Genomic DNA, 24,273 nt, shown 5'->3' with positions numbered 1-24,273 from the left:
CATCTGGACTACTTGCACGGAGCGCCAGCCCCCACCACGCCAGCTCTCAGAAGAGCCCAACAGCACACACTGTCCTGATTGTGCTTCTCCCTGCGCTTGGGAAAGCTCTGAGGGGGTGGTGAGCAGAGAGGGAGGGCTCTTAAGGGCACTGATCTCCGCCGGCTTCTCTGGCTCTTCCTGCAACCTGCTCCCCAGGCTTTCTCCCAGGCCAAGTCTCAGACAATGTGCCTTTGTCTGCCTCTGGGGCTACCACCATGAAAAGAAGGGCTTCCGACTCTGAAAGCTCTGTGTGTAGGACTCGCTAGCAGATCGCTGGTGGGAACGGGCCGTCTCGACAATCACAGGTGGCATCTGGACGAGGTGCAGGGGACTCTTGTTGTCTTTCAGGGCCTGGGTCAGATTTAGGATCTGCAGTGGGAAAAATGAGATCAGTGACGGCAAAGCCTAGGCATTCTGGTCTGCCTCTGAAGGGAGACCTGCAGATAGAGTGCTCCTATGAATCAAAACAAAAATAAACAATCCACTAATGGAAAATTGTACCAATAGGCTATTTACTAAAGTAAGAATATAAGTGGGCAATATACAGAAAATGGAAACCTCTCTACTCATTGAAAAAATACAAATGAAAACAAATATGTCCTATTTTTTTGCCCTTCTAGTTAGTAAAGACACAGAAGACGACGATGACGACTCAGCTGGGGGGAGTTCAGAGACGTGGCTGTGGGACTGGATCGTGGGACAGTTTTTCAGAAAGGCAAGTGGAACATAAAGGTTTAAAAGTAAACAGGCCCTCTGACTCAGCAACTCCATTTTTAAGGACTAAGGGAACAATCACTGACATGCACAAAACTCTTAGTTTCAATCAATACAGTGCAGTATTGTTTGTAACAGTGAAAATGATATAAATACCTGAGAGTATGGGATCAGGTAACAACTTAAGGGATTGGAAACAAGCAGTTAAAAAATATATTCTCTTGGCATGGAAAACTGATCACAATGTCTTAGATGGAAAAGAAAGGAGATAAGGAACCAGTATTATAGTGTGACCCCACCTTTATTTTCTTATCTACTTATCTACAGAGAAAAAAAGTCTGGAAGTTGGCAGTGATTATCTCTGGGTCAAGGAAGGTGACCTAGAGATAGGGTGATTTTTGTTTATCCTTATTTTCTGATTTTCCTACAAAGACCATGTATTAAACCAAAAAAAGCCATTTCAGTTGAATTGTCCCTCTCATGCTGTCTTTTCATCATCTTTTTTTTAAATAAAATTTTTACTTTGGAATAATTTTATACTTACAGAAAAGTTACAAAGATAGTACAGACAGTTTCTATGTACCATTTACCCAATTTCTCCTAATTTTATCATCTTATATAACCGTGGTACATTTACCAAAACTAGGAAATCAACATTGGAACATTAGTATTAACCACACTCCAGGCTTAATTTGGATTTCATCAGCTTTTCCAGTACTGTTCTTTTTCTGTTCCAAGATGCCACAGTGCATTCAGCTCCTTTCCAGTTTTTGTCTGTATTTTACATGTATTTCAGATATGTGTCCAAAGGAACACATTTTCTTCCCCTTGTCAAAATCATAGTCACCACCATTTATCTTCTCTGGTAGGACAGTACAAAAGCTGAAGTTGTCCTATGACAGCCTTCTTTATACCACTGGATGTTGAAGATTTTCACAGCCAGGCCAGACACATGGGAGGGGAAGCTAGGTGGCACCCCCAAATCACACAGGCCTCAAGCCATAAATATCCTTGGCCTACAAGTGCTGCCCCAAAAGAAGCAGAGATTCACCTGGAACAGAGGTCAGAAGTGAGAAGTCGATCCTACCAGTAATTAATTTCTTTTTTACTTCATTGTTTTGGTATTGCCAGCACCCTACACTGCTTCAAAGAGCCTTGAGTACAAGATCAGGCCAGAGAACTAAAAGGAGGTTCAAATGGAATTAGAGTGAATTGTGCAGGAGACCCGCCCAACTTAAGAGACAGGAGTTCACACCTGCCCTGGCTGGATCTCCCTGTGCTTTCTTTGGTTCTTCGGGTTAGAAGCCACCTTTCCAGCATGTTTAAGTCTTTGGGGTAAAATGTCAAACTGTCTACAACTTACTTTAAAAAGATTTGGCCAAAAACAAACAAACAAAATCTATCTATCTAGGGAGAGGGACAAATTATATAGATATATTAAAGAGAGAAATTATATAGATATATAGAGACAGATACTATTCAGATAGATAATATTTAGAGAAATAAGATAAAGCAAACGTGGCTAACTACATGTAACAATTGGTGAGTCTAGAAGACCCCACTCACTCTTTCAATTTTACTGAGGTTTGAAGTGTTTCAAATTAAAAAGTTGAAGAAAAATTTATAGCAGGCACATAATGCCTAAAAAGAAATACTGTCTTTGAAAATGTTATCTTAAGAAGCTTTCCCTCAGACTCTGCATTCTTTATCTAACTCCTGGTTAGAAGCCTTTATGGTGAGGAACAACTTCTATCACCCCACTCCATCTCTCTAGGAGTTCCTCATTCTTCACCTTTGACTCTGGGCCATTGTACAGCCCACTCTGTGATTACAGCTCAGGTAGGTAGAAGGTGGTGCCTTCCTTTCACCTGCATGCTAGGAGGAGGAGCTGGACGCTCATGGAACCTTATGGTTTCAGAGGGAGGCACTCTAGGTTGTAAGATGCCACAGGCCCTCAAAGGACATTAAGAGCACAAGTTGGAAAGAAAGCTAAGATTGCACTCTCTCAATCCACCCCGCCACCCTGCCTTTTGCTACTCTAGATAATGGTCCTAACTAAATATCATGAGAGGAAGATTGCTATGATGTTGGCAAGAGACTGGAGTTGGGAAGGGATTAGAGAAGAAACTACAATAGGGACAGAGGTCCAGCCTACATAAACTTGAGAAGTTTGTTCCTTTATGCTGAGTTCCATAATACCAGACTACATCACATGGCTTTTAAGGTTTCTAAAAATTCTGCCAGCCTAACTGGGCCCTTACATTATTTGGGAAATGTAGGAAGACCATGTTATGGTATTCAGGCAGCTATAATAACTGCAGCTCTTAAAACCTGTCTGTCCCATTTCTAGAGAAAATGGGCTCGGTAAGCTCAAGAGTTGCTCTCACCAGCAGCCTTTTGCTAAATGGAAGAAAGAGGTAAATGTATAATTATGACCGAGAAAACCCTCTTGTCCTTCAAAGCTTCTGTATACAGAAGCTGTATACAAAATCATAATCAAAATAGCTAACCCAGGGCTTGCCTGGCGGCGCAGTGGTTGAGAGTCCGCCTGCCGATGCAGGGGACACGGGTTCGTGCCCCGGTCCGGGAAGATCCCACATGCCGTGGAGCGGCTGGGCCCGTGAGCCATGGCCACTGAGCCTGCACGTCCGAAGCCTGTGCTCCGCAATGGGAGAGGCCGCAGCAGTGAGAGGCCCGCATACCGCAAAAAAAAAAAAAAAAAAGCTAACCCATATTGAGTACTTCAGTACACCAGCACTACTCAACTGTTTTCAATGATTTATCTCATAATAACCCAAGGAGGAAGGTGCTATTATTAATCCCATGTTACAGATGGAGAAACTAAAAGAAGGAGAGATTAAGTAACTCGACCAAGACCTCATGGCTAGTAAATGGCAGAGCCAGGATTCAAACCAGGCACTCTGACCAGTTTGTGCCCTAACCACTGAGCCATCCCAGCGATCTTTAAAACTTCAAAGTGATAAGCAGAATGTCAGTGTCCTACAGAGTTTTTAGACAATTTTCAAGCTATTCTTTACTATGCTTTGGAAGGTCAACAACACCCTGGGGGTTTCCTTGGTTCTCTTTGAAGGTGAAGTGGAGAAAAAAGAAATAATATGGCTTGTAACTATAACAACAAAAATTATAACCATGACCAGCATCCGAGTGCTTACCATGTGCCAGGCATTGTTTTTACTGAACACTTGATACACATTATCTTATGTAATCCTCTGGCCAACTATGCAAAGTATGATTACTGTCCCATTTTATAAACAAGGAAGCAGAGACTCCTGCCCAAGGCCATAGTGCTGGGAATGGTGAAGCAGCAGTCTGACTCCGGAGCCTAGCTCTTAACCACCGAGGCATATGGCTGCCTTGCGCAACTTGAGGACACAGACCACCAGGTAAATTTACCAATGAACTATCCAGCAAGTGGCACAGAGCTAAGCACATAGTAAGTGCTTCACCAAGCACCAGATACCATGGAAGAGGTGGGAGATTTGGGATGGCTACCTTTCCTCTCAGGTGTTAACAGAGAGTTACAAATATGTATGGCATAGACTAAGATGGGTTTAAAATACAAGCTTTACACATTTACTCAACGTGAGCATAAAACCCTCTCAGAGAGATCCCAGGGATGACACCAGGAGGATGTCCCAGGCTTACCTGTCCCCGCATGACAGCAATCTGCTTATGGAACTGGCCCCTATCGAAACCAGGATCTTTCTGCAAAAGAAGGGCAGAAGGAGATGGAACCTGCATGAATCCCTCAGAAGAACCCGTTTTCCTCCCCCAGTTAGAAACTTTCTAATAAAGAGAACCTACATGAAGTTTCAGAGACTTAGTGAAATTAACCACCACCCCAAGAACTCCCTGTTTCACAGATGGGGAAATAGAGAACAGGTAACTCTTTTGTCCTCAGTCTCATTATTAACTCTAGAGAACTCCAGGTGCTAGTGCTCCATTTGAAAATGAGAGCTCTGCAGATACACTGCAGCCACATGACACAAAGCACACAGACCAGTGTGATTTATCACAGCTGCCAATTTTTTTTCAAACCAACTCAAACCAGGTCTTGCTGTCCACAGGGGGGAATCTTGCTCTTCATTGGCTAACACAAGCCAGAAGGGTGTTTCCATTCTCTGTTGGCTTGTATCAGGACCAATTAGAAAAACCACTGGAATTCTTTCTTCTATATGGTTATAAGGCTGAGGTTCCCAGGGCTAACCTTGAAGAGTTCATATAGGTCCTCCTCCAAGTCCTTGACGAAGTTAGGGTCTGATATCTTCGGAAGAATCAGATCTTTGATCTCCTGAGAGAATGGGACTTTTGCCTGGGGCAACCAGGCCCAGTAAAAAGGATCTGAAAAGAGGAAAAGTCAAAAGCAAAGCTGGTGTTGAAAAAAATCCCTGCCCATCTATGTCCTCCACCTATCAGAGCACTGGCAAAAGTAGGATACCACTCTTATTTGAAACACAACAGAAAATAAAAGTTATAGGGGCTGTTAACCCTAAAGGTTACACAGTAAGTGGAGAAACTGGGCTTCAAACCCAGGTCTGCCTAATCCCTGAGCCTGTGCTCTTTCCCAGACATTATATGACTCTCCAAGATGTCAGCCTATCTAGAAGCAATTACTTGCCACCAAAACACTGAGATGCTCCTTCTGAAAAGACAGACAAGTACTGCAAAGGGACTAGTGACCCTCTACTTGTATTTTTCCCTTTCTAAAGGTTTCTCAGTTATAATGGGGGCAGGGGCTGGCTTCTAGAATGTCAACATGGAAGACAGAACACTGACAGCAGCTTGTATTTAGAAACACAAACAGAATAAATTATGATAAGACAGTCCTCAGAATAAGAAAAATGCAAAGCAGAGATGCAAAAACTCAACTCTGTGCTTCAAATGGGAATAATGTAAGGTAAAAATTATAATAATAGCTTACATTATGGAGTAGTTGCCATGTGCCGGCCATTGTGCTCAAGTGCATGAGCTGCATTATTTCATTAATTCTTAGAACAATACTGTGATAGAGGAATTATTATCTTCATTGCACACATAAGAAAACTGAGACTGAGCAAGAGAAGAGCCAGACCATAGCCGTCTTGAGACTTACACGCCCTCCAGGAGTCAGGATGTTTCAGGGGGAAAGCCAGCCCATTGTCTATGGCAGCCACCTTGATAAGAGGCTCCTTCACCACCACCCAGTCTGTGTCCTGAAGAGCAAGGGAAGACTAAATATTTATAGAGTCCCACCTGCCCCAGGCCCTTTAAAGTAGTAGCAAAGCCTCCCATCTCAACCTCCTCAGGCATCAGTCCTTACTCAACCTCTGAACTGGTTTCCATATTGTTACCTGACTTAATACATTCATGGCACTTTGACTTGGCTAATTCAAGGTTCCCGGAGTCCCTTTCTTATCTTAGAAAAGGTGCCCTTCCCCAAGAGTTGCCACAGTCCTTGGTAACATGGGAAATGACAATAACAAAAGATAACTATAAGCCATTCCTCCTAGGGAAAGGCAGTGAGAATCCTGCGAGTATAAAAAAAAAGTCAGTTATCAGTCAGCCAAGGTCCTTTCGTGTGGACCTTGACTCAGATGCCACTTCAGTGGTGGTGACCACATTTTCCAGTAAGATAACAGAACCATGGAAGATAACAGCTGGCTGCTCTTGCATAAGGGAGTCTGTTCCCCTGCTTCAGTGATACATTAAAAGGAAAAGGACGAGAGCTGAATGCAGAGAGAGTGGAGCAGGCTGCCTGGGACAGCAGCCCATGTCAGACATTCCATGACTGTCTACTTGGCTCCATGTTCAGGTTAACTAGTGCCACCACAGGAACAGGGCATGTGGGTCCAGGATACCTGCATCAGAATCCTCTGGGATACCTTATTTAAGGTGTGAAATCCTCAGTTTTATCCCAGACCTAATGGAGGAAAGGCTTGTACTTATCTTACGGAAAAACCCGAGTGAACTTTTTGGCCAACCCAGTAAAATCTGTACTTTTTTTTTGGCCACTCTGCACAGTGTGTAGTATCTTAGTTCCCCAACCAGGGAGTGAACCCGCACCCCCTGCACTGGAAGCACAGAGTCCTAACCACTGGACCGCCAGGGAAGTCCCCCGAATCTGTACTATTTTTAGTAAGCTCTTCAGGTGATTCTGATTACAGAATTTGAGAACCACTATTACAAAACGAGGTAAAAACACTATGAGGATGTGTTAACTAACCTTATTGTGGTAAACATTTTGCAATATATACATCAAATCATCACATTGTACATCTTAAACTTGCACAATATTATATGTCAATCATATCTCAATAAAGCTGGAAGAAAAAAAAACACTGTAAAGAATAAAAGCCAACCTCACTCTCCTTCTCCAGGTAGCCTTCCTGCTAATTTTTTTAAATGTGCAGATTGAACAGGGATGGGGAAGTGTGGTGGAGTATAAAAGCAATGAGAGGGTAAAGAAAGTTGCAGGAAGCAGCTTTTTCTAAACTGATGTTCTGCGGAATTGTATTCTTGTGAGAAAAGTATTCCATGGTCAAAAGGTTTAGAAATCACTGGGCCAAACAAAACCACACAGGTGCACTAATGCACTATTTCTCAGACCTTTACTGTGCTACTATGCAATGTGAATCTCCAAAAAAGGCACAAAGTATGTAATACGTTCCAAACTTATTTGTACTTTTCTTCATTCTATCCCTATCATTAGCAGGATATTCCTTAAAAAACAAATTGAGAAAAGCTCTTCCAAATATTAACCTATCAATTTTAAAGACATGTGCTATCCTGATTCCTCTGAACTTATGTGACCTAAATATCACCCCACTACATGCTTTCATATTATGCATATACTACACCTTATCCTCTCCTTCAAGATACAGATCAACCACTTACCCGAGAGCTAGCACTATCCATTGGACAGTCATATTTAATCAGCCAGTTGTCATTGCCTCGATCTGTGAACAGAAATATGAAGTTTGTAGAAAAAACTGGGGTGATTTTCACTTTCAGCAATGATGAACTAGATACTCTGGGCACTTGGGGACCAATCATCCTACTAAGAACAACTACAAAAAACAGATAAAATATTTTTAGTCTTTCTTTCTTTCTTTCTTTCTTTCTTTCTTATTTATTCATTCATTCATTCATTCATTCATTCATTCATTTAATTTGCCATGCCGCATGGGATCTTAGTTTCCTGACCAGGGATTGAACCTACTCCCCCTGCAGTGGAAGCGTGGAGTCTTAACCACTGGACCGCCAGGGAAGTCCCTGGATAAAATATTTTTAAATCTCTTGAAGGCACTGGAGATTTTATAAGACCCTTAAGAGTTAAAGTGTCATGATCTGGGAGAAAAAGGTAATCCAGAGAGGGGAGTCCAGCATTCGTGACTTCTTTTCTCTTACAGCACCTGCTGATTTGGGAAGAGGTGGCTGCGAGGTAGAACAGTGTTCTAATAGCGCTGGGGACCTAGGGAGACTAAGTTGTAGCCTGGTGACGGATAAGGTGGGGGAACCCTGGTAAATCATCCATGCTTTTGGTTGAAACCTGAAAGGCTACAACCCTGGAAGTAAGCAGAATTTCCCTGCAATATCTGAAGTTAAAGTGATCCTGGGTTGCTGATGACCCTAGCTGCTTGCCAAAAGCAAACATCTCCTTCCAGACAGGATTTATACCAACATCTTATGCCTCCAAATGTTTCTATAATTTCTGATATACGATATCTGACAATTAAAAATAACGAGGTAGGGCTTCCCTGGTGGCGCAGTGGTTGAGAGTCCGCCTGCCGACGCAGGGGACACGGGTTCGTGCCCTGGTCCGGGAAGATACCACATGCCGCAGAGCAGCTAAGCCCATGCGCCACAACTACTGAGCCTGCGCTCTAGAGCCCGCGAGCCACAACTACCAAGCCCACACACCACAACTACTGAAGCCTGCATGCCTAGAGCCTGTGCTCCGCAGCAAAAGAAGCCGCTGCAATGAAAAGGCCACATACCGCAATGAAGAATAGCCCCCACTCGCCGCAACTAGAGAAAGCCTGTGTGTAGCAATGAAGACCCAATGCAGCCAAAAACAAAAACAGAAAAAAAAGACTGTGCTCCCAAATGCAGGAGGCCCAGGTTCGATCTCTGGTCAGGGAACTAGATCCCATATGCTGCAACTAAAAGATCCCGCATGCTGAAACAAAGATCCCATGTGCCACAACTAAGAGCAACAAAGATGCCATGTGCCACAACTAAGACCCAGTGCAGCCAAATAAATAAATAATTATTTTTAAAAAGAAAGAAAGAAATCCATTTACAATAGCATGAAAAAGAATAAAATACTTAGAAATTAGTTTACCAAGGAGGTGAAAGACTTGCATAATGAACACTACAAAACATTGCTGAAAGAAATTAAAGAAGACATAAATAAATGGAAAGACACCCCATGTTCATAGAATGGAAGACTTAATATTGTTAAGATATCAATACTACTTGAAGTGAAGCAACCTAGAAATTTAATGCAATTCTATAAAAATCCCAATGATCTTTTTTGCAGAAATAGAAAAACTCAGCCTAAAATTCATATTGAATCTCAAGGGACCCCAAATAGCCAAAACAATCCAGAAAAGGAACAAAGTTGGAGGACTCACATTTCCTCCAAAACTTTCAAACTTACTACAAAACTTACTACAAAGCTATAGTAATCAAAACAGTGTGGTACTGGCATAAAGACAGACCAATGGACTAGAATAGAGACTATAGAAATAAACCTTTGCATTTATGATCAAACAATTTTTGACAAGGATAGGAAGACCATTCAATAGGGAAAAGACCATGTTTTCAACAAATGGTGCTGGGAAAACTGGATATCTATATACACAAGAATGAAGTTGGATCCTTACCTAACACCATATACAAAAATTAACTCAAAATGGATCCATGACCTAAATCTAAGACCTAAAACTATAAAATTCATAGAAGAAAAAATAGGGCAAAGCCTCATGACATTGAATTTGGCAGTGATTTCTTAGATATGACACAAAAGGCATAGATTAAAAAAAGGAAAAAAAATACTTCATGAAAAATTTTAAATTAATTGCATCAAAAGACACTATCAACAGAATAAAAAGGCAACCCACAGAATGGGAGGAAATAGTTGCAAGTCATGTATCTGATAAGGGATTAATATCCAGAATATATAAAGAACTCCTACAACTCAACAAAAATAAAACAACCCAATTCAAAGATGGGCAAAGGACTTGAACAGACATTTCTCCAAAAAAGAAATGCAAATGGCCAAAAAGCACATGAAAAGATGTTCAAGATCACTAATCATTAGGGATATGCAATCAAAACTACAATGAGATACCACCTCATACCTATTAGGATGGCTACTATCAAAAAAACAGAAAATAACAAGTGATGGTGAAGATATGGACAAATTGGAACTCTTGTGCACTGCTGATGGGACTGTAGAATGGTGCACCTGCTATGGAAAACAGTACGGCGGTTCCTAAAAAAATTCTCAGCATAGAAATACCATATGATACAGCAATTCCACTTCTGGGTATACACTCAAAAGAGCAGAAAGCAGGGTTTCAAAGATATCTGTACACCCATGTTCATAGCAGAATTATTCACAATAGCTAAAACGTGGAAGCAACCACGAAGCAACTTTCTGTAGACAGATTAATGGATGAGTGAAATGTGGTATATACACACGATGGACTACTATTCAGCCTTAAAAAGGAAAGAAATTCTGACACAGCCTACAATATGAATGAACTTTGAGGACATTATGCTAAGTGAATAAGCCAGTCAGAGAATGAAAATGCTGTATAAATCCACTTAGATGAGGTATTTAAAGACAAAACTGTCCTGTGATAGGCTGGGCTACCATGAATGACTAGAGATCAAGGATAAGAGGACTCTTCACGTTGCTTTGGAAGAGCCAAAGGGTCTTCTGTCTGGGACCGGGAAAGAGGCAAAGATAAAACATAAATACTCACCACTCCTGATAACTACACATGATGTGCCTGAACAAGGCTTGTCTAGGAAAAGTATTTTCAAGACCCTCTCCAAATGTGCATAACCCTTATGTCTTAGACTAAACTCATCCTGATAGGGTACTCTGATACTAAGCTCTGCAAGCCTCCAGGTCTCCCCCGTGCCTCATCAAAGTCTGGCACAGGGCACAGGACCACCCACAGCTGCTCACCAGTGTTGCGGATGATGTAATCCAGCACCACCAACCGCTCAAACTGCAGCAGTAGTTGCCGGTTAGTGTTCTCAGGGAGAGGTTCTGCTTCAAAACGACGTAGCCAGTAGTCTGCATCTTTGTACCCTTCAACAAAGAGCTGGAATGAACCAACCTGCAACCAAAAAGGAAGAATAAAGGTATTTCCCTACAGCCCAAGTGCAAAGATCCCAGGAGTAAGCCAGGTACCCACTAAGGCCCTGTGGAGTTTATATCAGGAAAGGGTTGTGACAGTAATTGCTCATCCAAATTCAAGAAGCCCAACTAAATGGTCCAGAGGAGTAAAGTGAGAAAGTTAGGGTCTCTTTGGAGAATTATTCCTCAAACCTTAGGCCCTTAACAGAAATGAGCAAGACAGAAGCCTCTGGGCAGGCTATTCAAGTGTCCATAGGTAAGTCTGTAGACACCTTGCTTCATCACTTGGATGATTATGCCACTATAAATCATCACCTTTGGTAAGCCACCTAGGCGCAGTCTATACCTTTGGCGGTAGCCCGATGCGGTTAAACCGCTGCCCAACTTTTGGCACTTTTTCCAGCGCAAGCCGCTTGCCCCTGGACTTCACTCGGTCAATGGCACTATAGTTGAAGGTCTCACTGGCCAGGTATACTACCTACAGTGGAAATAGAAGAGACACCTAGGTTAGAGTCAAATTTAAGGAACTGTACCACTATGGCAGAGAATAGCTAGATGCTCACCAATACTGTTCCTCTTCCGGACATAGAAGGAATGCATTTCTCAGCCCTTCTAGCTGCCAGGATAGAGTATATGACTAGTTCAGGCCAAGAGAATGTTGACAAAGTGATATATGCCCATTACTTCCAGGCCTGGCCCCTAAAATCTCCCATGATCTTTAGCTCACATTCCCCAATCTGTGCAGCTGGAAATGAAGGGCTCTGAGATGGCAAAACCACATCATGGAAAGATCCTAGATCTCTTGCCGCTACCTGGAGTGACATGGGATCTAGGAGAGCTGCCTAACTGGCATGGGTCTTGATGTGAGCAAGAAATAAACTCCTACTGTGTTAAACCACTGCAATTCAGGGGTTGTTACAGCAGCTAGCATGAATTACCCTGACCACTACAGCTACCTCCTGGGTTAGGAGAAGATGGCCCAGTGCCTATCTTCTCTCCAAATAAAAACAAATTGTGGGCTTCCCTGGTGGCGCAGTGGTTGAGAGTCTGCCTGCCGATGCAAGGGACACGTGCCCCGGTCCGGGAAGATCCCGCATGCTGCGGAGCAGCTGGGCCCGTGAGCCATGGCTGCTGAGCCAGCGCGTCCGGAGCCTGTGCTCCGCAACAGGAGAGGCCACAACAGTGAGAGGCCCACGTACCACAAAAAAAAAGAAATTTAAAAAATTTAAAAAAAATAGCAATTTACTCTATACCCTTTTTATTTCCTGTTGAATTCTGTACTATGTACAATTATTTACGTTCAAAAATTAAACAAATATTAAAATTGGTTTTAATTTTTAGTGAGTTGCTATATATTTACGTAGACTGTATCGAGAATATTACACAAGATACTAGTAATAACAGCTGCCTCTGAGGAAGGAAACCAAGTGGCTGGAAGACAGGGGTGGGAGAGAGGCTGAATTACTCTTCTTTGTTTACTCTACTGTGCCTTCTAATTTTTGCACTAGATGCATGCATTACCTATTCAAAAAAATTTTTTTAATAGGCCACCAATATTACACTTGATTGTCAAACTGCAGTGATATCACTGTAATCCATAATCCATATGTGTGTCCATTATCACACTTATAACATTGTCTCGTGATTATCCATTTCTATATCTAACTTGTTTCTTAAGACTAAAGAAATGTGGGGTGGATGAGAACATCTTACTTACATTAGCATCCCTAGTACCTAACACAGTGCCTGGCACATGCTCATTTATTAAGTGAATGAATGAATGAGTTACGAGCTTCTTTCAGAGATAGCTATAAGTGAGTTTTACCATATAAATACCTAAAATCAAATTTATAAGAAAATTCTTTCTTTTCCTAAGCCTTGCAAAATTCATTACGAATAACTAATTATTTTGCCCCCGAAATCTCAGAGACAGCATAAAATAATTCCCTTCCTCCCATCCATCCATCCATCCATCCAGTTTTAACAGAGTACCTAAAACGGATGTGCAAAGTACTGTAGGTTAGCACTCTCTGCCTTACAAATCTGGAAACACAAGCACAGGAATAAAGGGGAAAAAAGGCTTTCCTAAGACTACCTTGCCAGTTTCCATGGTGAAAACACTGGCTCTCAAGCCATAAACCACCCTTTCCCCCCATCAGATTTATTTTCCATCAGTTTTTGTAACAAACCACTCTTTCCCTATGACTAATGAAACTATCACCACCTGAAACCTTGCAGGAACAGAGAGCAGAGATAGCGATCGAGTGAGAATTACAGCCTTACTGTTTGAAGCTCCATCTCAACGTGAGCCTCGTTTCCATAGTGACAGATGCTCTGATCAACTGGATAGAATCCTGTCACAAGGGTGGGGAGGGAGGGAGGGGAGAGATTTCCTCTTACTATTGTCCAACAGCTGTAATGTAAAGCTTGCAAATATATGTGGGTTTTTTTGGCTTGTTTGTTTTGTTTTAGCATTATTTACTTATTTCTTTATTTTTGGCTGCGTTGGTTCTTCGTTGCTGTGCATGGACTTTCCTAGTTGCGTTGAGCGGGGGCTACTCTTCATTGTGGTGCATGGGCTTCTCAGTGCAGTGGCTTCTCTTGTTGCGGCTTCTCTTGCTGCGGAGCACGGGCTCTAGGAGCACAGGCTTCAGTAGTTGTGGTGCGCAGGCTCAGTAGTTGTAGCTTGCGGGCTCTAGAGCGCAGGCTCAGTAGTTGTGGCGCATGGGCTTAGCTGCTCCGTGGCATGTGGGATCTTCCCGGACCAGGGCTCGAACCTGTGTCCCCTGTATTGGCAGGCAGATTTTTTTTTTTTTTGCGGTACGCGGGCCTCTCACTGCTGTGGCCTCTCCCGCTGCAGAGCACAGGCTCCGGACGCACAGGCCCAGCGGCCACGGCCCACGGGCCCAGCCGCTCCGCGGCACATGGGATCCTCCTGGACCGGGGCACAAACCCGTGTCCCCTGCATCGGCAGGCGGACTCTCAACCACCGTGCCACCAGAGAAGCCCGGCAGGCAGATTCTTAACCACTGCACCACCAGGGAAGTCCCACAAATGTATGTTAAGCTTGCAAAGTTCTGTCTCATCTCAGTCTCATGGAAGACAAGTGTTTTTGTTGTTGATTTTTTGATGTAAAGGATCCTCAGGCCTCATTAAGGTTCTCTAACAGGGAAAGAGGAAGCCCAGAGATAGGGAAGAAAGGGATTGTGTGACATTAATGATTAGAATAGTCATAAAAATACCACAGGCGAAGATGTATGGAGTGTTTACACTGTGCCAGCTGCTGGGCTACATGTTCAGCATGGATTAACTTGTGCAAGCTTCATAGCCACTCTCTAAATTAGGACCTCTTTATGTCCCTATTTTTATAGTGAGGAGACTGAATGGGTAAGGGATGTGGGGGTGACTTGCCCAAGGGTCACCCAGTAAAGAGCTGCAGCACCAGAATTTGGACTCAAGCCCTCTGATTCTTAGGCACTGCACTCGAGAAGCACAGGCAAAGCAGACAGGCACAAGGCATGGGTGGTCTGCTATTTACCTAGCAAAGAAAGGAAATTACAGTGATGAGCAAGGAGTACTTAGAAGCATTTCTAGAGTCTAGGAGGGGCCTAGTAGGAGGATTTCAGGTTAGGCAGGGGATCTTAGGGGTTTTAATTATCATACAAGATGTTCAATGTGCCGTTTAACTATACGCACACAGAGAGAACTAAGTATAAAGGGAAGGAAAGAGCTGCACAAGGCCAGGCAGTGACTTAGGTGTCAGATGGGAGCTACAAGCCCGGAACTACAATCAAACATTCTCTCCATTGGCCTGAGGTTGGGGGATCTCTGTTACTGTTTTTTCATGGTTTGGTATCTATCCACTGATTCCGCTGGTACTTAAGGAATGCTTACTATAAGTACAGTACTTTGCTAGGTGCTGAGAATGAAAGAAGGAAATTTCAAGAAGTGGTCCCTGACTTCTACAACCTTAACAAATTAGTTGGCTTATTTGAAGTTTGGTGGCAAAGGAGCAGACATAGTTAAACATCCACAACAATCACATTTTCTTCTAACATACCCTGGGAAAACAGAAAAAACAGATTTGAAGGGAAGCTCCTGTCTGCTGTCAGGCTCTTTGCCCACAGCCTGCTATCTAAACCGGCAAAGAAAACCTTAAGCAGGGGTTTTTAATCTAGATCCTATGGGTCAAAGGGTGGACTTCAACTTGTCTATGAACCATCCTCCTGAAATTATATGCAATAATTGCAAATATATGTATTTTTTGTGGGAACAAGATTTATAGCTTTTATCAGATTTTCAAAGAGGATTAAGACCCAGAGATACAAAGATGCCCCTGCATCCTTAAAGCATCAGATCAAAGTTCCACCTTAAACTGTTACTAAATCTCAGGGAGCCACATACTAAGTGAGTGACGACGTGCCCTTAGATGTTCATATGCTGACCAGCAGATTTCTTCCCCTCAGAACCCTTGGAAGGTTTCATGAGACACCCTGTAGTACAGGGGTTCTTAACCTAGTGTCAGTAACCTTCCTGAAATTTTATGCAATAAATTCTATATTAAAGCATGTTTTTGCAAGGGGACGAGGGGGCGGGGGCGGGTATGGTCCAGACCCTTCAACAGAACCTCAGCTAAGTCTATAACACATACAAGGTATGTACAAATCCATTCTAAGTGTGGCATTGCCTGGATCTGGGAACCCGATTTTGTTATGTTCAGACAAGTACCAGAATTCCATAGCATAAAGATGGGTGAGGAGAATTCCATGTCAGTTCCCTGTAGGTGTTCAGGCCAGACCTTTACTCTAACCCTCAGCCAATCCTAGAGTCCTCCTTGGCAGACCTTGCATTAGTGCTTAGCTGACATCAGCTAGTTCATTCTAGACTGTATCTAAAATCCTGGAAAAGCTCAGAAATCTAACAGAGTAAGCTACAAAAGTAGCTAGGTTTCTAACCAGCTTGGGGTTACCTGGGATCCAAAGACCCAGGGAGCCCATACATGTGCATCAGGTCAGTGAACTTCCTTAAACTGTGTGCAGAAAATTTATGTGTATCCTTCTCAGGATAGCTTTCATCACATGATCAAACCATGAGCTTAAACCTACCACCCCCACCAAAAAAAGGGGCTGAGAACCCTAGACTCAGGGCACAAATAGCCCTCACTGGATCTAGCGGTCCCACTAACACGTAGCAGGGCTTAGGTCCAGGAAAACTCTGGCCTGGCCAGGCAGTAAGGCTTCCTGGAGACTAACCTTTGTACGGGGTACAATGTTGAGTTCCAGTTTTTGGTCCACCAGGCTGGCCCCTGCCTCTGAGAGATAGCCCTGGTTGAGGACAAGGCAGTCACGGCCAAAGCAGCAGGGACAGCACAGCTTTTGTAGCCACTTGGTCCACTTAGGATTAAGATGCCCATATGGCTCTTCATTCTTGGGTTTGAAAACAGCAATGATTTTCTACAGAGACAAAAGAAAAAGAGGATGTTAACGGCAAGTTGATTAAAGTAGCTCACAGACCAGGTCAGCAGTAATCTAGAAAGAAATGAGAGGGCATAGGCAGACAATCCCTACGTACAGTTAGACACTGGCTTCTCCCCCAGCTTGTAAGGGGAAGATACCAGCTCATATGAGCAGCTGAAAGACCCCCTGCCAGAAAGGGCTGTGGCCAGAGAAGATGCCAAGTCTGGTATATATGGTTCAACAGATTTTAACACCATCAAACCCCAACTTCTAAGGTACACTCATACATGCTGTTACTCTGCATCAATTATGGAAAGACTCAAAAAAGTATCAACTGAAAGGAAGTTAGTAAGGTCTTATAGAATGAGGTTAAGAAAGTTCTTTCATCAGTGGTAGTTTCCTCTATCGGCCTTACTATGCCACACCCACCCCCTCCGCGTGTTAACAAACCTTAAAAAAGTTTAGGGATGACAAACTAAGAAAGCAAAGGAAGAGAAAAATGACAGTAGGAAAAAGGATCTGCAATCTGGTTAGAATGGGGTTCTTTTAAGTAATTCTGATAGGCAAGAGATCAGGACATGAGAGGCCACAAAGATTAAGATCCATCTTCTCTAGCAGACAGTAACTTAATCCTCAAAGATCCTTGGACATATGGGAAGCTGCTGCAATCTAGAAACTAAGGCCTTCCCTCCTGAAGGTTTCTTCCCCAAGCCAGTCAGCCCTCTGAGGTTGTTTTATATTTATGTCATTCCTTCCAGTCCCCAAGCTGGTACTTTCAAAGGAAGAAAAGTAAAGTAAATACGCTATTCAAGTGATTCATCTTTATATCATATGACTCTCCCTCTTCCCTCACCCCACAGCCAACTCAAGCTAGTCTAGGTCATAAGACATCTTCCTGTGGGTGTCACTTCCTGAATGGCTGGTCACAGCAAAAAACACAAATCCATCTGCCTGCATTAAGTACTCACATTAGGAACTGGCTAGGCACATGTCTAAAACAATAACTGGTCAATCTTGAGGACAGTCCCTTCAAGAAGCCTTGCAAGGATTTGAGAGGGCAAGAGAAATACAGAACTTTCCTCCTCCAAAAGAATCAATTTATTCTTAATGATAAACTTACTTATTCACCAGAAAAGTCAAATGCGTATATTCATATTGTAAGTCTTCAGAATTGCATTCTTATCTAAAGTGGCTAGGAAGAGGCCTATTTTAGCAATCTTCCTCTCTGTCTCTGTACCCCTGGAACCCTGGGCTCTGAATCACACAGCAGCAGTAGTAAGTGGCTTACCATACAGAGAATGACTGATGACTCCAATGTAACTCTCTGGAACCTGGGCACTGAAACCACAGTACAACTTGAGGCCCATCCCAGAACCCACCAGTCAGTTCAACTGAGGCACAATGTGGAGTTCTGCAAGCTGGTTCCCAGTGAAAGGGAAACCAAGACATTCCTACTATTAGTGAGGCTGAAAAATAACAGGGCTGAGGCTTAAATACTTCCACTTAAAGAAAGCAGAACTTGGGAATTCCCTGGCAATCCAGTGGTTAGGACTCTGCACTTCCACTGCAGGGGGCACAGGTCTGATCCCTGGTCGGGGAACTAAGGTCCCGAAAGCCACATGGTGCAGCCGGAAAAAAAAAAAAAAAAAAAAAAAGAAAGAAAAGAAAAGAAAGCAGAACTTGAAGGCCAACATTGCAGCCAAGCATCTTTTATAGACTGACCTCTCAAACTTCTCAATTTCCTTCCACCATAAGGAGAATCAGAAAGCATTTTGTTGACTCTAAAAGCATTAGTAATCGTGGTTCTCTCAGTATTACAAGGGTTTCATTAAATAATAATGCCTGGAATGGACAAATAGGAGAATGGTAGGGTGGGAAGGATGGAGGAACAGAAGGACATTCAGACAGAAGGGGAGACAAGTGCCTTTCAGGACTAAGTGTTGCCTCGGTTCAATTCAATTCTGCCAACATTTGCTCAGTACCTAGTTCTTATAAGACAGTGCATCAGCACTCTGTGGGTTTCCTAGATAGACACATAAAGCAGCCTCTGGGCTAATTTCCAAAGCTAATGTTAACGTCACATAATCAACTGTGTTACAGAATACTCAAGAATATTCTCCTAATTCATAGAAAACAAACTCTAAAGCCACCCACCAATATTTGGTTGAGAAAGAAAATAACTACTGCCTAATTTGTTTCACCAACCTTTCTCTTCTTTAATATACTTTCAGTTCCTTTATTACATTTAGGAGAAAGCTTCAGTTTGATGTCAATATTCTAAAAACACCCTCCCTTAACACCCACTTACTAAAACCCCTTTTAATAAAGGGGTTAAGGTGCAGGTAGCTCAAGTAGCAGCAATCCATGAACTTGGGGATAAAAACAGCACTGCACATGGAACCCAAAGGGTTTCCTGTATCTGTGCAGCAGGCCCACGGAGGAGAGTACTATTTTGTGCTAAAATCTAACACAGTTCAAGCACATCACTCATACTATGCAGTGAAATATGCAAAAATAACACATAATAAACAGGGGTTTTTTTTAAGTTTGGTAAACACAAAGTGGACGGTTCTCAAACTTTTTGGTTTCAAGGTCCCTTTAAACTCTTAAAAACTAGTAAAGACCCCAAAAGCTTCTATATACATGGGTGAAATCTATATTTGCTGTACTAGAAATTAAAACTAAAATGTTAAAACTATTTATTAATTCACCTAATCATAAAAATAAGCCTATTACATGTTAACATAAGTGACATGTTTTTATGAAAAATAACTATATTTTAAAAAACATTTAGTGAGAAGACTGGCATTGTTTTACATTTTGCAAATCTCTAATGTTTGGCTCAATAAAAGACAACTGTATTCTCACATTTTCTTTAAAATTCAATCTGTTTCAATATCATACATCATGCGACCTCTGAAAATCTCTGCTGTACACTCATAAGGAATGAAAAAGGCAAGTCTGTATTCTGTAGAGGTTGGATGGAAACAGCATTCTTCGACTTAGCTATTTAGGTAGAGAAGCCTTATTTACATGTTAACTTTTACAAAAGAGAGGGATGGACTACTCCAAATATATGAGACCCTGAAAGAAGATGGGATCTAAGTAGAATGTAATAAAAGAGATTCAGCCTGTATTTATTCTCCTATCCACTGCCATCGACCCAAACTGCCTCATCCATTACAACTTGTGGCCTGGGACAGCTCCCTATAACAGATGGTAGATGATGCTTAAAAATCTCCAGAACTTCACCTATATATGGTATACAAACATGACTGTGTCTTAACATTTTAGTAATAAAAAAGTTACTCTGTTTGAGATCTTTATTCTTTATTTGGCTATTAGTATCATTCTCAACCAAATGTTAGGACATCAAAATTTCCTGGAGGGCACAGGTGGTTAGAAGAAACATATTCAATACTACAACATAATTTTATATTTGAAAAATGGAAAATAATACTGTACTGTTTTCATGACAAACTCTTGGTGAATAAAGTATTTTTAAAAGGTTGAAAATTACTGATACAAGGCCAAGCTCCTAGAACATGTGAGCAGTATCTGTAGAACTGTGTCACAAACACCAATGAGCATTATCTAATGAATTACTATTCTCAATATGAAAGGATCATCTCAGAATTATACTACTTTTGCTTTATTCAGTGCCACGTATCCAAGAAAGCCTAATCCAGAGGCCAGTGGGCATGTAACTTAAAAACGAAACAGGGCTTCCCTGGTGGAGCAGTGGTTGGGAGTCCGCCTGCCGATGCGGGGGACGCGGGTTCGTGCCCCGGTCCGGGAGGATCCCACGTGCCGCGGAGCGGCTGGGCCCGTGGGCCATGGCCGCTGGGCCTGCGCGTCCGGAGCCCGTGCTCCGCAATGGGAGAGGCCGCAGCGGTGAGAGGCCCGCGTACTGCAAAAAAAAAAAAAAAAAAAAAAAAAAAACGAAACAAAACACTCTGAATTCCTGCTAAGCACCAGGAATTAGGCCAGGGGCTTTCATGTGTGGTATCTCATTTACTTCTCCCAATAAACTAGTCAATCACATGCTGTTCTATGTTTTGGCAACATGAACACCTAGAATTACTAGCCTCTCAAAACAGAAAATGCTCAAAAAATACTTTCATAGATGATTGAGCATGAGACCTGAAGCACAAGGATGTATGTAGATGAGGAGAGTAATATGAGCACTCTACCACGACTCCTGATCTAGCATTTTCCATCTTACTGTTCCAGGTCCCTACTTGCTCATCCTGAGGAAGGAACCACCCTAAAATAGGAAATGGAATCAGGGCTGTTATCTTTAAGAACCTTTCAGACTGTCCAGCTCCAAAGTACCTGTGGCAGAAACTGCTGGTTCCCCCAATCTCTGTTCCCTTTTCTTCCTTGGACACAGGTCCCTGATTTTTAGCTGGGCAAAATAAAGACTACAGTTCCCAGCCACTACTGCAGCTAAGTTCTGGATGATGGGATGTAAGAAGAGTCTGGTGCAACTTCTAGGAAACGTCCTACAGGGAAAGGGCATCCTCTCCCTCTTCCTCTCCCTCTCCTTCTTCCAACTGGCTGAAAAGCAGGCAAGATGTCTGCAGTTTGAGCAGCCATCTTGGATCACGAAGTGGAAGCCACATGCTAGGGATGGCTGACCAGCCGGACGGTCGGATGCATATTGTTCATACTGCATCCATGATAAAGGAAAATGCCATCCCAGCTCTGAGCAGTCTGTAGACTTCTTTTATGAGAGTCAAATGTACTTTTATTCAAGTTATTACTATTTTAAATTTTCTGTCACACACAGCCAAATTTAGTCTTAACCAATATGGTAGCTGAAAAGAGAAACCAGAGATTCAGATGACTAACTCTGAGGCAGCAGGACACCGTAGTTAGGAGCATGAACTCTGGAGCCAGTCTGCCTGGGTCTGAATCCTGCCTCATACTTAATAGCTGTGAGACCCTGGGCAAATTAGGTATACTGTGTGCCTCAGTGTCATCATCTGTGGGGGCAATAATAGTACCTACCTCTGAAGGTGTTATGAGTATTAAGTGAATTATTATTTGTAAAGCATTTTAAATAGTACCTGGCATACAGTAAATGCTATCTACGTTTGTTTTTGTTTTTGTTTTTGCGGTACGCGGGCCTCTCACTGTTGTGGCCTCTCCCGTTGCGGAGCACAGGCTCCGGACGCGCAGGCTCAGCGGCCATGGCTCACAGGCCCAGCCGCTGCGTGGCATGTGGGATCTTCCCAGACCGGGGCACGAACCTGTGTCCCCTGCATCGTTAGGCAGACTCTCAACCACTGCACCACCAGGGAAGCCCTATCTACGTATTTTTAAATAAAATAGTTAAACACATTTGCAGCAGGGCCAAAGATGACAAAACGAACTACGGTGAGGCTGTGGTCCAGTATAACCCACCATAGCAGTTAGGAAGTGATCCTCTGCTCTGAACCACATTTTCCTCAGTGTGAACAGCATGGTTACACTAATAAGTTTTATCCAGTCATATGTGTCTTGACTTCCCCTCTAAGAAAGGACAGTGGCCAGGAAATTTGAGAGACTAAGATCCTGCAAATCACCAAGAAGCATACCCATAGTTTGTCATTCTCTGTGGCCTATGTACTGAGGTGGTAGTACTTTACCTGCCAGGTAGAATCGAGAGATTATATTACTCCCACCTGTCAGAGCACCAGAACACTTCTCTGCTGACCTGACACACTTCCAGTGTTACAGTGGAGCTGTAACAGTGTCATGAAAGAAAAACAAAAACCTTCCTCCTGCTTCTGTACCTAACAAAGATAATCTTAGCCCCTTCTTACATCAGCCAACAAGCAAACAACTAGAAAATAAAGTAAAATCCATTCATATCTTAGATCTCACTCTGGTTCCTAAATAAAAAAGATGAAAACATCTTGCTAACATTTAAACCTCAGGACACCCGCCTTTCTTTTCTTCTACAAGTGATGGTTCCTGTTTGAGCTTTCGATTTAACTCACTGCTCCCTTATTTGAAAGACTTACTACTCTCAAAGCTTTCCCCCATCTCAGTTTATGTTAACTGATTTGATGGCAGAATTGCTCTATGGTTCTTGGTGATAATTCAGGGACAACAACATCTGGGAGAATTAACTGAATCCTTTAATGAACCTAACCAAGAGCTACAAGTCACAGTCCATCCTGGCCACTCAGCACTCCTACCAAAAGAACACACCACCCATCTCAAGAGTTCACACAAGAGAGGTGCAGAGAAAATGTGAGGGAGCTCTGATACCCATCATTTTAATAAGCATAACAATAATACATTTTCCCAATAAATCATTCTGGTCCATCTGAGAACTTTAACAGGGAAGATTTGATTTTTTTTTTTTTTGATTCACGGATATTCCAAAGTTACCTCTAGTTTGATCTAAATGCTTTAAACTCTCCTATGGTTATCAAAAGAATAAAGGTCACTTTTCAGCCGCCCTGGTCACTCCATGCCCCATCCCATCTCCCTTTAAACACATACAATGGACAAAACAATGGTCAAACACTCTGCCTTTCTTAAAAAAGCAAACTGCTGACAGTCCTGGGTGAGAAATGAAAGTAGAAGGTAGCTGACGGTCCCATGTTTCTCAAACTTCACATTCTAAACTGAGGAGCCACAAGAAGGATTTGAACAATTTCCCAGAAGTGAGCAATAACCAGGACAAATGAAACTGATGAGTCCACCCACTCTTACAACAAACGTCTGCCAATAAGGAGCCTGGGTTGGTGGCAGGAGACGTCCCCACAACAGAGAAGGCTGGGAATGAACCCTCAGAGCCCCTGATGGGTCACCCGTCCTCCGCAATGAACAGCGACAACACTGGTTCGGTCCAAAAAGAGAGGATGGGCTCAACGCTCAAAGCAGTACGTCAGTGGCCGAATAAGGAACCTACTAGAAAGCAGCATCTCCCCGCGCGTCTCTATCCAGAGGCCGACTGCCCCATCACACCGCTGGGCCCCTCGCCTGTATCTGGTCAATTTCCTCTTTTCATTCTCCGCTCCCTCCTCCCCTACCAAATAAGTTCTGATTTATTTCTTCATTCCGGACAGCTTCTCCGTCTCCAGTCCTCAGTAGAATTCCAAAATCCTGCCAAGGGGCTCTAAACTGTGAAGTTTCTCCCTTTCTTAGCCTTTCAAACCCCCGTTCTCCCTCTGGCTGTGCGAACCCTCAAACTTCCCCGGACAGGCCCACCCTCCCCCATGCCGGCGGCCGCGGTCCCCAGCCCGCTCTCACCCCCTGAGGGTCCTTGACGAAGTAGCTTCCGCTGGAGCCCTGGTAGATGCGCTCGGGGAAGATGCAACGCTCGATGGCCACCTCGGCCTGCCGCACCACCGCCTCGAACTCGGGGTCCTCCGGGAACTCGTTCCGCTCGCGGTGGGCCTGCGCGGCGTGCGCCGCCGCCGCGGCCTGGGCGGCCAGGGCTTGGGCCTGCGCCGCCACGGTTTGGGTTTGACACTGGGCCGCCGCGCCCCGGGCCCGATCCAGCAGTGGCTGCCGCTCCCGGTCGTGGCCTGGAGAGCCCTGCGGAGAGGGGGCCGGGCCGGCCACCGCCGCCACGCGGACCGCGCCCCCCGGCACCTGCGGAAAGTGAGCGGCCGAGGCGGACGGAAAGGTGTAGTCCGGAGGTTGGGCCCGCTCAGGGGACACGAGTGGGCTAGTCTCGTCCAT

General features: G+C 43.5%; 1 protein-coding gene across 1 annotated transcript; it reads right to left on the bottom strand.

Moving 5' to 3' along the window:
- Positions 1–246: 246 nt before the first annotated feature.
- PI4K2A (phosphatidylinositol 4-kinase type 2 alpha) lies at positions 247–24,273 on the bottom strand (the record flags this gene model as incomplete). The annotated part of the gene is made up of 9 exons (XM_079715251.1): positions 247–408; positions 4,420–4,479; positions 4,982–5,115; positions 5,867–5,966; positions 7,648–7,709; positions 10,958–11,111; positions 11,478–11,609; positions 16,384–16,584; positions 23,839–24,273. 9 exons carry the CDS (start codon positions 24,271–24,273, stop codon positions 247–249), a joined length of 1,440 nt encoding a protein of 479 aa, XP_079571377.1.

This window comes from Hyperoodon ampullatus, assembly GCF_949752795.1.
Source record: "Hyperoodon ampullatus genome assembly, chromosome: 1".
NCBI classification, from domain to species: domain Eukaryota; kingdom Metazoa; phylum Chordata; class Mammalia; order Artiodactyla; family Ziphiidae; genus Hyperoodon; species Hyperoodon ampullatus.
Note: the sequence above shows the minus strand (reverse complement) of the source record. Positions and strands in the feature narration are given on the sequence as shown.